At 35.3% G+C, this 17,599-nt stretch overlaps 1 protein-coding gene across 1 annotated transcript in view; it reads right to left on the reverse strand.

Moving 5' to 3' along the window:
* LOC143246389 (secretin receptor-like) overlaps positions 1-17,599 on the reverse strand; it is a 151,924-nt gene that overhangs the window by 31,197 nt on the left and 103,128 nt on the right. Inside the window, exons 4-6 of the mRNA XM_076493014.1 lie at positions 14,307-14,428; positions 9,122-9,216; positions 8,300-8,465 (exon numbers count right to left, since the gene is read on the reverse strand). Coding sequence (XP_076349129.1) covers positions 8,300-8,465; positions 9,122-9,216; positions 14,307-14,428 — 383 coding nt within the window. The remainder of the gene's footprint in view (positions 1-8,299; positions 8,466-9,121; positions 9,217-14,306; positions 14,429-17,599) is intronic.

A 17,599-nucleotide genomic window follows, 5' to 3' on the forward strand; every position in this document is an offset into this window, starting at 1 on the left:
CCAAGTTGTTTGTTAACGTTACATTTGTAAAAAAAGATCTTTGATACACAAAAAACAACTATTGTCGTTTATCAATCAACAGTGTCACGAGCTCTAAATATCGATTCTTATTTCAAACGTATTACTGTAGGAAAACAGACGCGAGTTTTAATATGATAAACAAATATGTAAATTACTACAATTACAGCGAATAAATAGTTTGAGGTACTCACGAATAGTCTGCAACCGTTATCTTGAAAATATATATCCGTTATCATCATATTAAACAGTTGTCAGATATCAGTTAGTTATAAAAGGCATAAAGGGGAAACACTGGGGTTGGCGATTTTTTATTTGCTGTTACAAATAACTTACACAATTGGCTGTTTGTGCTATACCCACGAAGGGTATGGAAACCAGGTTTTTAGCGTTATAATCTTTTAGGCTTACAGCTCAGACACTGATTGGCAGGATTGATACAGGACATCTACAACAGTTTAATAAAAAAATTCAATTATATGTTAATATTTTTCTTTATATAGTGGCAGAGTTTGGAGGTCGACATTTGATTTGATTTTCCCTTCCTATCTGTGACGTACAAGCGTGTGTAATGGTGTGCGCACGTGAATGGCTTAATTGGTCACATTTCTGTCCTGTGCTCATGCATCACTGTGACTCGAAGCCTTCGAAATCCAAGAGTAAAATATGCAAACATTTGTGAAATTTCTCAATAGATAACTGCAGGAAATTTCTGCGGGATTCAGCGGAAAACTTTCTGTGTTTAATATATGTTGTATTAATGGGTTGTTGCATAGTACAGTAAATTAGTTTATATATAATTAGAAGAACATTTTATCGCATGTATGCTGCTTACAAAAGTAAAATTACCAAAATAAATTATATAAGCGCTTTATTTACTGAACTGCTCAGCTCTCAGAACGTTACATGGATACCCTTTCTTCTTCAGAAACGTACCAGCGTAACTTAAATAATTTGCTTAACAAACGATATCTTTTTTCTTTACATTTGCCTTTAGTACCAAGTAGTGATCATTTTCAACTTATAATTAACACCATTATTTGGCTGTTTAATTTATTTTCTACCTTTTGACACATACATGGATCAAATCTAAAACAGATGAGGGCACGGCATGGCCATATGGTTAGGGAAGTCGACTTCTAGTCTAGGATTCGCGGATTCGAATCCATGTCACACCAAACATGCTTCCCTTTCAGCCATATGGTTGTTATAACGTGACCTTCAATCTCATTATTCGTTGGTACGAGAGTAACCCAAGAGTTAGCGGTGGGTGGTGATGACAAGCTGCCTTTCCTCTAGTCTTACATTGCTAACTTAGGGACGGCCATCGCAGATAGCCCTCGAGTAACTTTGCGCGAAATTAAAAACGAAACAAAACAAAAGGAAAACCAACAGAAGACACCGAATCTCTGTAAGAGTGGGCTTATCTGTTCATCCATCTTAATCTAAATGTATAACATTTGGCACTACAGTGCCGCCAAATAATGCTCATCATATAATGTTCTGCTAGAAAGGGAAACCGTTTCCTTTTAGATGTAGCAAAGGAGATTCGACTTGTAACCATCAGACGAGCAGGACTTGCTGCTACTGGAGAGATAACTTCATGAAGACGAGATGATTTGCGGCAAGAATTTCCTCTCCAAACAGTTGCCTTCCATGACAAGAAAGTACCAATGTAATAGTTTTCGATGATTTAGGGTGAATTGAAATTTACTAATCCTTATTCTCCCATAGAAAACTCGTCATTATTTTATTAATTCGGCTGATTAACACAGACAAATTGAATAATAAAGTACGTAAGTAATATACGTTTCAATGTAATTCTTAACTAACGTGTTAGTGTTTTATTATTTAACCATGTATATGTTAGTTTAATATATTTTGCTGGGGTGAATCAGGCAAGAGATAATAAAAAGGAAAAGAAACATTACTTTTACCAAAGACTCTTGTTGTCTTGTGTGTTTTGTTTGTTTTGAATTTCGCGCAAAACTACACGAGGACTATCTGCGCTAGCCGTCTCTCTTTTTATAGTGTAAGACTAGAGGGAAGGCAGCTAGTCATCACTACTCACCGCCAACTCTTCGACTACTCTTTTACCAAAGAATAGTGGGTTGACCGTCACATTATAACGTCCCCACCGTTGAAAGGGCGAGCATGTTTGTTGTGACTGGGATCCGAACTCGCGAATTTCATATTACCAGTCAAACGCCCTAACCACCTGGCCATGCCGGGCTCTCACGTGTACCTAATTTATATTTGGAAAGTCGACAATGAGGGGAAGCCCGGCATGGCCAGGTGGTTAAGGCACTCGACTCGTAATCTGAGGGTCGTATGCTCGACTTATTTCAGCCGTAATGGCGTTATAATGTGAGGGTCAATCTCACTATTCGTTGGAAAAAGAGTAGGCGAAGAGTAACTGAATGACTTGTTTATATTTTGGACACTTATCTGGTTATATGTGTAGCATATAAATCTCAAAAATATATAGGCCGGGCATCAGTAAGTTCAGAGTTATGAAATATAGGCCTATTATCAATACTATCAGTAAAGAAGAGAAAGAAAAACGTTCTTGAAATCTGGAAAATCATAGTATTTCTATGATCTATCTATCAAAATACAATCTGACTAAATACAGTTTCCAGTGACATATTAGTCTAGTTATTTTTATTGAGAAAGTTAAAAATCTTGATTTTTCTTGCGACTAGTGTTAATGTTATCATGCTTTTGAAATCTAAGCCCACAGAAAGTAAATCGCCAGGGGTTAGGGTGTTGACTCGTAATCTGAGGGTCGTGGGTTCGATTCCCCGTCACACCAAAATGATTGCCCATTCAGCTGTGTGAGCGTTATAACGTGACGATCAATCCCACTATTCGTTGGTAAAAGAGTAGCCCAAGAGTTGGCGGTGGGTGGTGCTATCTAGCTGTTTTCCCTCTAGTCCTATACTACTAAATTGGGGACGGCTAGCGCAGATAGCCCTCGTGTAGCTTTACGCGAAATTACAAAAAAAAAAAAAAAAATAAAGAAACCAAATCACGTACTCTTACTGACTAACGAGACACAATACAAACTTTGTTCATAAACAAATGCCGCCTTTCGACGAGATAGAGGCCCAACATGTCTAGGTGGTTGGGGCTTTACTCGCACTTTGAGTGTTACGGTTTCGAATTCTCGCCTCACCAAACATGCTCACCCTTTCAGCCGTATGAGCATTATAATGTTATAGTCAATTCTATTATTTTTAGGTAAAAGAGTTGCCCAACAAATTGTGGTGGATAGTGATAACTAGCTTCCTTCTCTCTATTCTTTTACTGCTAAATTATGGATAAGAAACACAGATAGTCCTCACGTAGCTTTGCGCGAAATTAAAAAAAACTACAACAAACAAACATTTCACGAGCTCAGCTTTCCTAAATTCTATCTTGAGTTAACTTGACATTAGTACAGAATACTCCATTCTTGACATAAGGCAGAATTGAAACAAATACCGTGGGTTTACTTCCATCAATGAGGTGTATGAGATTGAATTGGTGGGCGTTTTTAGACATTTTGACTGCATTTTCGTAGGGCCTTGTCCGTTAATTTACGACCAAACATCTGCCAAGAAACATGGCAGAGCGTAAGGTGCACAAAAAGCGATATCTATGGGGTTACATTTCCTTCAAATTCTCAGACATTCGTCAAATGTCAAGAAGAATTTAGAAAAAAGGAAATAACAAAGAAATGTCCACATTATCCAGAACACAACATGAAGATATCTCATTTTGGTAAAAAAACAAACAAAAAATGAAACAGTATTGTGTAAGAATATTTCACTACTTATTGTTTAAAGTTAGATTTAGGTATAGTTTATGGTTACTAAACCTTGACCATATGTTGAATAAAACTAGTGGCAACACTTTTCAAGCATTGCCTTATTTGTACCAAACCAAGAAAAAGAAAAACAATTGGGGACTAGGAAATAGAAAATTAGTATTTTGGACTATTTTTGTTATAAATATAATTCGTTTTAAATACATGTATGCGACACCGTTTTCTCTATTTTAAATTCATATCTGAAGCCAATGGTGAGTTGGCTGTCAACGTTTCTATGTCATAAACAGAAGCATAGCTTAATATTTATGTTACCCACACAACAGTAAATATTCCCACATTTATTATCTCCTTTTATGGATATTATCACACAACTATTTTATTTAAGCAGTACTAGTTAGTTGGCATGTTCATTTTCCCTCATACGGTCAGGATAGGAACTAAACTCTTATTTAATTAATATTTAACGACGATCACTCCTGGCTCGTATTTGAGATTCAGGAAGCGTAGCTTCTATCTTCTTTTTCAGGGATACTAACTTGGAGTTTTAAAAGATGTGCAAACATTAACTTCTGTAGTGAACAGCACTCATGTGAAAACATGTTTATCAAACATGAAAAAATAATACAATTTTTAAGAAGCTATAAGAATTCAGCTTCATACATTTTACAGTAGTGTTTCATGAAGTAAATCATGAAAATGAACTAAATCCGTAACTCAAGGTGTTCTGATCACTTTACAGACAAAAAATAAATGAAATACTTAGTAAGTCTACTTTATCAGACCTATCAAAGGCAATTGTGTCGATAAACAATCGTAAGTTTTCAAATAAATATTCCGTTTCTTAATATTACATCATTTTGAATTATAATGGAAATACTCATTACTATTTTCTCTCAAACAAACTCGAAAAAACTGTAAAACTTTTTTTTGATGTTCGAAATAAATCAGGCTAGAAGTAACAATGACATTTCAACTAGTCTTCTGCTGTTGAAACGTATTCATTCCGGAGATTAAAGTTACAAGATGAGTCATTACTGTTGTATGAGACTATTTCTTACAAGGGTTCATGTCCATATCCTTTGTTGTGTAATGTTGGTTTTAAGAAAATGCATTGTTGTTTATGAGTTCAAGACAACAAAAGATGAAAGTAAGAAGAGAGAAATCTGTTATATAGATGTCAGAATACATGCAGAATTTCACATAGTTCTAGTGAATTATGAAACATATTGGACTGCAAAAAAACCAAACAAAAAGTACCAACAAAAGTGGCTGGTAGAAGGTTGATATGTTACATTTTGTATGCTTCCTTGAACGGTCGCTGTAATATGTTCCTGAATTAGTTAACATATATAAAAGGTCGATCTATGGCCAACTGTTTTATTCATCATAATACTAACCACAAATGTTTTAAGTACTGGCATATGGTTTACGGTTTCCTCAAAAATAAGATTTTACAAATAAGTGTTGAGCTTGAAAATCAGGTCGTATTTCGTTGTTCTAGTTTTTCTAGTTGAAAATACAGAAGCTGAATTGTCGTAGACATTTACCATCATCATATAAAAATATCCTGTTTTGGCGTTACGGTTTACTAAAGAATATATTATACATTGTGAACAACTGTTCTGATTAACAAATATTTTTTAATTATACTAAAATACGTATAATGCAAAAAAACACATAGAACCTTTGGTGAATATTTCAGAATGATCTAACACCTAAGTATAGGTAATCTTGAAAGTTTTCTTTCCAGATTTATGATAGATTAGTTAAATTTCGATTGACAAGCGTGCACGCCAATCCTTTTGTTTAGTTTCGATACTTAATGGTAGGTACGTTTTTTACCACAATTCCACCCTACATGTGTATACTTCACTTTGTTTACTTAGCGAAAAGTTGCATGATGGACTATTTGTGTTGTGTGTTTCTCAGTTGTGTTGTCGCCTACTCTTGCTTTAATTAGAGAAATGTACTTGGTTTGATTTATTGAATTTCGCGCAAAGCTACACGAGGGATATCTGCTCTAGCCGTACCTAATTTAGCAGTGTAAGACTAGAGATAAGGCAGCTAGACATCACCACCCTCCGCCAACTCTTTTTGTTTGTTTGTTTGTTTGGGAATTTCGCACAAAGCTACTCGAGGGCTATCTGTGCTAGCCGTCCCTAATTTAGCAGTGTAAGACTAGAGGGAAGGCAGCTAGTCATCACCACCATCCGCCAATTCTTAGGGTACTCTTTACCAACGAATAGTGGGATTGACCGTCACATTATACACCCCCACGGCTGGGAGGGCGAGCATGTTTAGCGCGACGGGGATTCGAACCCGCGACCCTCGGATTACGAGTCGCACGCCTTACGCGCTAGGCCATGCCGGGCCTTGCCAACTCTTTTATCAACGAATAGTGGAATTGACCGTTACTTTATAACGCCCTAACGGCTGAAAGGGCGAACATGTTTGGTGTGACGGGGATTCGAAGCCGCGACCTTCAGATTACGAATCAAGTGCCTTAACCACCATGGTCATGCTCGGCCTAAACATTTACTCGAGTGCGAGCTGAAACACGAACTTAATTCTGTAAATTTCTACAACAAATTTCGAGTTTCGTTTTTATTTATACTCAATATACAAAATATTAATTCTAAAATCTACACATGACTATGAACGTTTTTATTTAAAAAGTTAGATAAATTTTTGTTTGTTTGTTTTTAATTTCGCGATATCTGCGCTAGCCGTCCCTAATTTAGTAGTGTACTCTTTTACCAACGAATAGTGGGATCGAGCGTTACATTATAACGCCCCTGCGGCTGAAAGGGCGAGCATGTTTGGTGCGACCGGGATTCGAATCCGCGACCCTCGGATTATGAGTCGAACGCCTTGATACACTTGGTCATACCGGGCCTAGAGATAAAATTTACAATATATTTGAAAAGATATGCAACCATTTTGTGCTGCATAAAATTAACTAAACAGCCACCATTGGTAAGTTACTAAAACATACGCATTGACATCTGGCTTAAAAAATCCTCATTAAAAACAATTTTCAATGTGAGAAATGAATAATGTGGAGTTGTAACTAACAAGAGTTACGGTAATTTTATAAACTGCACTTTAGAAACTATATTTTATGTATGTAAGTTATTTGCCGATGAAATTCAGTAACATAATGAATTAAAAAAATGAATACTTTAATATTATAAAAGCCATTAAAGCTAAACAAAGAAGTAAAACAAGTAAGGTAAATAATGCTCTCGGCACCTAAAAAAACAAGAAAATATTCTGTTTAATATATTTTTTACGGTAACTTCAAATTTTAAGCTTCCTCAGGGAATTTACCTAGAAAATACTCTAAAGTTTCTAAATTGCTTTAATGTTTGATAAAGCTAACAAATCTCTTAGCAAAAAGATGAAAGAGTTGTATTTTTCTTGTCACAGAAAGTGAAGTAAAATTAACAGTAGTAAACAGTTAACTAAACATTGTTGAAAGAGATCAGTGACAAGCCAGGCTTTGTTTGTAAAACTTGAGAATCCAAGAATGCAAATTCAGTGGAAAAAACAGAATTGTGAAGCAATTGGACTCTTTAAAGTGCCGCTGGGAGGAGTTGTGTGTTCAGAACATAACTCCCTTACCCTAGAGCCATTTGCAATGGAAACTACATTGCAGAGCTATTATCACGATATACCATCTTTGTCGAGAGCGTAATCAAACGTGGTAACATGGGCTGCCGTGAGGTAGCGATACTAGTTTTTCTACAAGCGTCATAGTGAAAGAGTTACGCCGTCTAACAATAAAATCATATTGATTCAAATAAACTTGCACCAAAAAATGTATACAAACATGCTGGGCAACAAATCAGACCCAAGCATTTAACCCAGAAAGAAAAACAAATGCGCTAGCTGTTCTTGTTTTTGAAGTGATAAACTAGAGTGAAGACAGATGGTCAAAAGCATCCATTGCCAGTTCTTGAGAAACTCTTCATCATCGAACAGATGGATTGATTGACTGTCGCATTATAACATTTTCACGGCTTAGAGGGTACACATATTGGGTGATAGATTTCGTTTCTGACTAAACCCGGCATTGTCAAGTGTGTTAAGGCGTTGAACTCGTAATCCGAGGTTCGCGGGTTCGAATCCCGGTCGCATCAAACATGCTCGCCCTTTCAGCCGTGGGGGCGTTATAATGTGACGATCAATCCTACTTTTCGTTGGTAAAAGAGTAGCCCAAGAGTTGGCGGTGGGTGGTGATGACTAAATGCCTTCCCTCTAGTCTTACAATGCTAAATTAGGGACGACTAGCGCAGATAGCCCTCGAGTAGCTTTACGCGAACTTGAAAAAAAAAAAATTCCGAGACCCGCCGATTGTGAATTGAGCACTCTAGCAGCCAAGCTTATAATAAAAAAAACACACACACACACAACCGAGGGAAATAAAGATCCATTTATCACATCTACTATTAAGGAAACACTTACATGTTCACTTTCCAAGAAGACCACTGAACCATACTTTAACATCATATTGCTGCGGAGTCCAACACCAGCTACAAATAACGCGTCTTTTAAGAGAGATATCAGTGCTCTCAAGATGAACGAAATGAACAGTTGAATGTGAAGGTTGTTTCTGGGACAGCGAAGTCGCCTGAGAAACGAATGGACATTAAGTATACTACGGTTGCTCTAATATCATAAATACACACTTATATGTACGTGATAAGACATTGGAAAGAATAAAAATCATTATCAGTGACATTCTTGATTAATAATAATCCAGGGACTCAATTTATTTTCGAAAAAAAACTTCAACAAAACTAGAAAAATGTTTAAGTAAAGTGTTGTAAGTTGTGTTAGTTACTTTGTAAAGTCATAACAAAAAAAACTCTCACCTAGTACTGATAAACAGAAATAACATTTATCTAAATCAAGGAAGCCAAGATGAAAACGAATAGAATTTGAAGTACTAATTCGACTTAAGTCAGAATGTAAATTGGCAAAGTAAGAAATACATAAGGTAATAATAATATTATTGTATTCTCGTTATATTCAAAAGTAGCCAAAGCATAACGTGATAGAAAATGAACAGAATTTGATTTAATACGTAGCGAAAAAAATCAAAATGGTCAGACAAAACAAAGTGTGGCTGTGAGAATCAACAAGAAATGAATTATGAATTGTTTACGTGAGTAAAGGTAAACACAGAAGAATAGAAGAATAAGGAGCTGATGAACTGAAGTAATTTTATAGAACTGAAAAAGGTAATAAAACTATTAAAATATTAATGAAGTCTAATTCACCTACCGGACTAAAGCCAAAATCAATACAGCTATAAGAAGAGTCGATAAAGATACGATGTATCCGATTTTGGAAATAAGTTTGATCGTGAGAACATGTTGCTAGAAAGAGATAGGAACAATAGGAATTTTCTCGTCTTATTCGATTTCATATACATATACTTTTTACATAACAATCATAGAAGTTTCACTTTAATTGTTAAGTTTCTATAATTTTAATTAGAGTACTTTAGAAAATAAAAGTCCGATAGAAAAACATACCCTGCTATGTTAATTTTCGAAATAGGCTTAAGATTACTGAAGATATAAAAAAACAGTTGAATTTACATGCTTTGCAGTAGTGTGTGTTTGTTTTCTTGTAGCAAAGACATATTGGGCTATCTGCTAAGTCCACCGAGCGGAATCGAGCCGCTGATTTCAGCGTTATAAATCCATAGACTTACCGCTGTACTAGCGGGGAACCTTTGCAGTAGTAGTTTTGCTATGACTATTCATAATTTTTTAAGTATTAGTGAAACCAGAACTAAACGTTAGCATTTGAAACTGTGAGGTGATGGTTTCATTAAAAAGTTACACATACTACTAGTTGAAAACATTACTTTGAAATGAATGTGACGACATACACATTGGAATGTTTATTTATTTTAAAATTAAAATCTACTTGTAACTACGCGATTTACACTTTTCTTACGGCTACTCCAGATAAAAGCTAAGCTACATCCCATTCATTTGTTTTCATCCTCTGGATTTTCATGTCGATTATTTGTTTGATACATAAAGGTAAGCGTATTTAAGGAAACGTCAGTGCATTTTATTACTCTCTCTAGAGTAATCACGTAATATTCTAAACCCAATAACTTAACTCTCTGAAACGTTCGAAACCCAACGAGTTTAATAATCCGGAACGTTTGAAACTCTACAAGCTAACAATGTGTTTATTTAAGCGCATACGTGTTTGCATCATTTGAATTAAGTTATTCTTATTAACCAGCTCACAACTGATTCATTCAAAGGGTAATAACAAAGATGGATCTTTGTCATTACGTTAAACTGATTCATTAGTCAACAAAAGTTTCAATATTTAATTCTAAAGCGTGCCACCTTTTAATTCTTACACACAGTTTCTACAGATATTAACATTTTAAAGAGCTTTCACAGAGAGCCTTACATGTTAGGAATAAGTTCCTAAGCTACACAAGCAGTAGAACGTTGAAGCCAATCCGTAGGTAATACGAACGACACACAAATTAGATGTCTTTTGAAGGTTCAGGTGATGGAATTCTAGGGAGAAAGAAAATGGCTACTGAAGAGATTCTTTGTTCGTGTACTCAACGAATCCAACACGAACCACATCTTGTAATGGCGGAACTTTTGATAACGACCATGATTTTAATCACTAATGGCTGTAATCCATTCGATAAACGTAGTTGTGAGCTCTAGCAAGCAGGAGTAATAGTTCATCTTCCTGATGGAAAATGATTTAGGTTTACCAATTTCTCTAAGTGTAGCAATATTGTTTTTCTTTACTATTTCTTAGTATCACTGGTTTTGCTGGTATTATGACAATACTTCTAGTTGCTAAAAATGATTTTATTACTGGTTTACTTTTTCTGATTAGTTAGATAACCAATTTCTTAAGAAATCTAGTAACCAATTTAGATTCTTACAAATAGTAACGTAACATAACTGACTCACCTTCAGTGGCCTGGAAGTATTTTTTCCATAGTTTATCGTGATAAAAGTTTATATTGAGAATTATTTATAAAACGTAATAATTCTCCTGTGTATTTAGTTTGAACCTAATTTATTACCTACTGATCTTTCGCGAACATGTTTCTCGGACGTGCTAACTCTGAGCTACTGTTGACTGTCTTTTTACTCAGTGTGAGACTGTCGATTCAACAAGTTCTCGAGAAATTAGAGTTTCTGCAAACTTAAGTTTCTCTGTGTGGAATTAAGTTCAACTATCAATATTCGTTTTGTGTGTTTTTATAAGTACATTAACTTGAAACATTTAAGTTCAAATGTTTTTCTTTATCTGCAGGTACATTTTATCACCTGCTTGGGTTTCCGTATAAACGGTTTTTTGACAATATTTATTTAATTTATTTATATTTCTCAGGTTTTTTTTCTAAAAATTATTGTCCAGAAGCGCTGACTAACTGTTGGTTTGTTTCACGCAAATAATTAGACTAAAATTCAGTATCTAAATCCTTCAGACCTACGGTTTTATGAAGTCAAGCTTATCCATTTGCCACGTACGTTTTGATTGCCTAAGTTTTATAGGTTAATTCGATCTGCATGGTAGTACACTATTTTGGTTTCATTAACAGTTGTGGCATTATACCAGTTTCTTTATGAATTAGTTAAAACTCTTTGATATTATACTGTAAAAATGCTCTGTGATTAATTTACCAATAACTTTGTACAAATAAGCCAAACAAAGTATTCAACACTGACGAGTTGTTACATACATAAATGAAGGCCTAAAATGCGCTGATTGACCTTCGCAGTGAAGGAGACGCTACATAAATGGTAAAAATAGCAAGTGTGAGTATAACAAGGTCGAAAATCTTTAAAAAAATTGTTTGTTATAAGTTAATGGAAGAATCTCCTATGCTTTCTGCAGCCGTTCTGCTATTATCTTAAAATGAAAACTTTCCGTGTTACATTATGAAACATGAACTTTAAGGCAGAACCCTAATGGCCGTACTACGTATCTGCCTCGAAAATAAATTTGCAGAGATCAAAATACGGATTGAATTCTAATAAAAAACGGTAAAAACCCGTAGCTGAAATAAACTATAAAGTGCAAATTATTAATTAAATAAACTTAGCTGACGAGGACAATAGATTTTCAAGACGACCCAAACGAGTGAAGTTTGAGATGTCAGTTTGTGTAAAAAGAAAAAAGAGAGTGAAGAATTTCACAGAGTGTGTGAAGTTTAGCGTCTTAATGTTTGGTTGATAAGAAATAAGAAAATAACATAGTAAAATCAAATTAATGACGTTATTTGCGTACCGTGTGACTAAATGAGGCAATACAGGAAACTGTGCAGACACAATCAGTGTCCTTCCGTACAAGTTGAGTAAAATCCACAGAAAGCTTTCAAGTTTCGAGATATCTTCCGGAGACAGAGGAGATTAGCTAACAGCGCTATCCTGGGTTTAATTAAGTGTTGAACAAAACCTCCAAGTTACAGCTGTGCTGCTGTGTAAACATATTATCTAGAAGCAAACATTACTCAGACCTTAAGTCATCTCTCCAATTAACCGGAAGCTCTTAAGATAGCGATTTTTGTTGAACAGTTTTTGAGCTTATAAACTTCTCAGTATTTCAGATTTTCGGATTGAAATTGAACTTCGAATATAATTTCTATTTTAGGGGAAAAAATCAGAATAACATTCTTTTAATGTGACTCGTCTTTATTCAGAGATTTATTATTATGTGTGGAATTATACGAATGGGCTGATGACATTTTCTCAGGTCAGTTCTTTGTTGTTGTCTCATTTCACGTATCTTTCCCTTTTATTATTTTATTATCTAAGAGGTTGTAAGTTATGTCTGTGTTATTTTGTAATTACAGGGTTATAATTAACTTTATCGTAGCTTTTAATGCTTTAAACAATTTGGATAATTCCTAACGTGTTCTTTGTTTGAATTTATAGTTTCGTTTTCTATAGAATAATTTAGTTGGTTCATGTTGACATATAAAACCGGCTTCTTTAGTTTGTACGGTAAGCATAGAAGCGAACTGAAACCTGCATTGTTTCTGGTTGTTAAGGAACAAAATAATATTGCCATGTTCACTGCGGGGAATCAAATCTTGGATTTTTAGGGTTGTAAGTCTATAAACCGGAAAACGAATTGTTTTCGTTTTCACTTTTATAAGTTACTATACGATTATATTTCTATTATTGTATCATGAATAAACTCTTGAAACTCTCTAAGCAAAAATATGTCATAAACGTCGGAGTGTACGAGGTCTGTTCAAAAAATACGCGGACTGTTTGAATTGCGCGGCTCCAGTTGGTTCCAGGGGAATCCGCTTGGTGTCGCTAGGTTTGCACAGATCAGCTGATTACGACGCCCGATTGCAGATATCTTCATTTGTGTATTAGCTACGCGGTTTTAAGTGAAGTGCGATTTTTTCGTTTGGCGGATTTCAGAATGAATGACCTGAAGGAGCAACGACTTGCTGTGACATTTTGTGTTAAACTTGGAAAATCTGCGACTGAAACTTTTGCTATGCTTAACACGGCTTACGGTGATGTTGATATGAAGCGTACGGCATGTTTCAAGTGGCATTAACGTTTTAAGGATGGTCGACAGTCCATTGAAGATGATGAGTGTCCTGGACGTCCTTCCACGTCAACTGACGACCCACACGTCGACAAAATCAACACCCTGGTGCGGGCAAATCGACGTCTGACTGTCAGGGAGCTTGCTGAAGAGTGTGGGATATCAGTTGGATCTTGTTACGAGATTTTGACCGAAAAATTGAAGATGCACCGCGTTGCTGCGAAATTTGTGCCTCAGATCTCGTGAGTTTTTGGCCAAACATTCGATCACTGTTCTTCCCCATCCCCCCTACTCACCTGACCTTGCTCCTTGCGATTTTTCTTGTTCTCCAAACTCAAAAGACCCTTGAAAGGAAGAAGATTTGAGACGATTCCCGAGATTAAGGCAAATGCGACGAAGGAGCTGGAGGACATTACAAAAGAAGCGTACCAGGACTGTTTCAACAAGTGGAAACACCGTTGGGATAAGTGTGTGCGTTGGGGAGGAGAGTACTTTGAAGGGGTCCCAGACCTGTAACTTCTAAATAAAGTATATTTTGTTTTATGACGTCAGTCCGCGTATTTTTTGGACAGCCCTCGTATTATTAGAAAAAACATCTGTCCTGATATATCGTTTTCTGTTTAGTCAGTTACATGAAAGGAAGTATAACACTTAAGTTATCACTGAGTTAATTGTGTTTATCGTTACATCTACCATATATCTGATGTAAAGAAATGGAAGTTAATATACGCCATCAATTCTAGTGAGGAGCTAAAACTAGGATCATGTACGAATTAGTAGGTTACAGTACATTCTGTTTAGAAGTTTCAGTTCTGTGCATTAGCAAGAAACTAAAAGGAACAACAAAAATAAACTATCCACTTTCAGTATATATATATACATTACTTACCTTTAACGATAAATCTATGTCCAGCTCGCTACCCTTGATACACATGCTGTAATTAGTCCAGGACACATTTTCATCATTTCTCCACCAGACACCATCTTGTGTGCAGTATTTTGTTGCGAATGCTGCAAAGTTAATTCATAGGGGGAGAAGGTACATAATGTTAAAATAATAATTCAGCATTTGTATCTCCAACGAACAAATGGTAAAAAACAAAAAACTGGACTTAACGTTACGTAAACTTTATAAAAAGTGCTTGAGAGACAATTAAATCAATTGATTATTCCAACATCATGAACTAAAATGAAAATGTATCACAATGTCGATGCTTCTTTGAATTTATGAGCCAAAATAAAAGTATACCAAAATGACTATGCTTCATAGAATTTATGAATTAAAATGAAAGTATACCACAATGACAATTTTTTACAGAATTTATCACAACTTTTTCAGTTATTTATAAAACTGTTCTATTTATATAGTTAGCAACAGACGGCATGTTTTATTAAGCTAACTAACTACACTATCACACCGTGGGTGCATTATAATAGTGACGGTTAGGAATTTTTTATGGTACAGAATTCGTTGATTAGCTGTCTTATCTCTAGGATATCAATTTAAATTAGCAACATTTAGGTGAATGCTGTCTTTATATAACTTAGAGCAAAATTACTAAAAACAAAGAAACATATTCAGAGAGATAACAGCCAAGTTTTACTTAAACCACCTAAAGGTTTGCGTCACCCGGTGATTCAGTGATAAATCCGAAAGTTACAACGTTTAAAATTGGGTTTTGATACTTGAAGTAGGCACAGTATAGCTGATTGCGCAGCTTTAGGCTAAACTACAACAAAAATACAACAGCAAATCTAAACATTCAAAATTTGGGACCGTGGGTGTGTTATAAAAATAACGGTGAAATCTCATTATCCGACTGAGTAGCTTACCAGTTAGAGATGGATGGTTTGGACTCTTTGCCTCTCCCTGTGTCTATCATTTCACAATTAGGGACGGGTAGCACAGATTGCCCTCGAGAAGCTTTGCAAAGTTCAGAAAGCAACGTCCTTTCAGTCGTGGGGTGTTATAATGTGACGGTCAATCTAACTATTTTTTGGTAAAAGAGTAGCCCAAGAGTTGACGGTGGGTGGTGATGACTAGCTGCCTTCCCTCTAGTCTTACAACGCTAAATTAGGGACGGCTAGCGCAGATAGCCCTCGAGTAGCTTTGCGCGAAATTCAAAAAACAAACAAAACTTCTCAATTTAGGCGTAATTAAGACGAAATATAAGATTTGATAATTTTAAAATCATCCTGATATAATAAAACCATGTAGATAATTATTTATACCTCACCTTGGGTGTATTTAGAATGAAATATAAAACACTTGTGTGAAATGTTTATGACACATTAAGTGTGTCTGAAATTATTTCCAATGATCCTAATGAAATATCAGGATTTTAAATCCATCGGCCTTGTGATAATAGATTGAAGAAATATTTGAAGCAGCTTTGTATGTATTTTGCACTAGTTTCGTTTGCTCAGGATGAAGAGTCTAGCTGAAGGCAAATCTCTGTCTGAGGAAGAAAGAAAAAGAAAAAAACAGCTCATATTTTAGTTTTTTAGGCTCACTGGATCATCATCAGAATTTAGGTCTCGTGTAGACCTGGGAGGGTCAGGTACAGTTTGACCTCTTGCCCCTTCTTGACTGTCTAACAGAAGGTGGTAGTGGTTCTGTTTTAAGCCAGGCATGCCCAGGTGTGTTAAGGCGTTCGACTCGTAATCTGAAGGTCGCAGGTTCGAATCTCCGTCGCACCAAACCTGCTTGTCCTTTCAGCCGTGGGGGCGTTATTATGTGACGGTCAATCTCACTAATCCTTGGTAAAAGAGTAGCCAAAGAATTGGCGGTGGGTGCTGATGACTAGCTGCTTTCTCTCTCAGTCTTACACTGCTAAAGTAGGAACGGCTAGCGCAGATAGTCCATGTGTAGCTTTGCGCGAAATTAAAAAAAGCAAACAAAGCTTTTTGTTTTAATTTCTATTTTCGTTTTATTTTTCAGGGCTATGAAAGTTATCTATGGCCAGTGTATACGTAGCTCTGGAATGGGGCGACTTTTATTTTTACTTGTCTTTTAATATTTGCTTGCATGATTAAGTGGTATTTGGACTCAATAAGTACATAATGTATGAAATAAGAAGTCTAAGGTGTTATTAAGACATTTCTATTAAGAATGTGAAACTATTTGTACTTTTGTGTGAAATCTGTGTACATTAATGACTTCGAAAATGGGATTTAGTTAGGCTTGGCTAACTAATGAATGAATATTTGTTGCAAAATATTTATCAATGTTATAAGTGTATCTACCAGTTTGGGCGCTAATTTGGGTTTCACTCCTTAAAGTCCCACGATCAATCGTTTTTTTTCCACAACATTTTTAATTTCTAAGTTGTTGTTGTTTTTTAAATTAGATATCATGACTTTTTGTCAATACACACCAAATAAGAAAGTGCCACTCGATAGTAACCAATATTAGCTTTAGGATCGCAACCCTATTATTCAGAACAGACTTATACTTTAAAGAAATAAGTACATTGTTTAAACTTTATGATGGTAGTTTTTCCTCCCTAAAACAGTATTAATAACTTCCTTTATAGTAATGTCATGAAACCTAGCTTAATAGTATCTTATGATCACCTGCGTGGACTCGGTACAGTCGTATCAAGAATCATTTTTACGCTTATTGCTTAAGTTACTATCACATGGCGTTGAACTCCTTTTAATTATGAAAATTTCATAAAACTTAACATATTTATAAAGTGAAAGTTGGCAATGAATAAGAGCCTTTATCCGAATGAATCTTTTGAAAACTTGAACTAGAAACTGTTAATCTAGTTTGCTTGGTCTAACCAATATTTACGTGTCTGCACGTTTTATCACCACATGGTTTTTCTGCTCTGTGTCAGATTTTCTTATACGAATTACAAAAACTAAAAACGATTCACTTTGAATCTTTGAAAAATTTCAGACCGATAGCCCATGTGACTTTTCGCGTAGGAGTGCACACATTTTTTTGTCAAATTTGAGCTATTTTTTATTGAATGACTTTATACACGTGGCTTTTTATTTAGACAAAATTTTACACCTGATTGCAGGTTTAATGATTTATATGTGTATCAAATTATAAAAAGAAAGTTAAGTATGTTCTTCTATTAAATAAGGTGTCTGTACTTCCGGTTTGTAAGAAAATGGTGGGAAAAGTAAATTAAACTTGGAGATTTTATATCTCGCGTATTTTATAAT

The sequence above is a fragment of the Tachypleus tridentatus genome, chromosome 3, assembly GCF_004210375.1.
Source record: "Tachypleus tridentatus isolate NWPU-2018 chromosome 3, ASM421037v1, whole genome shotgun sequence".
In the NCBI taxonomy this organism is placed as follows: domain Eukaryota; kingdom Metazoa; phylum Arthropoda; class Merostomata; order Xiphosura; family Limulidae; genus Tachypleus; species Tachypleus tridentatus.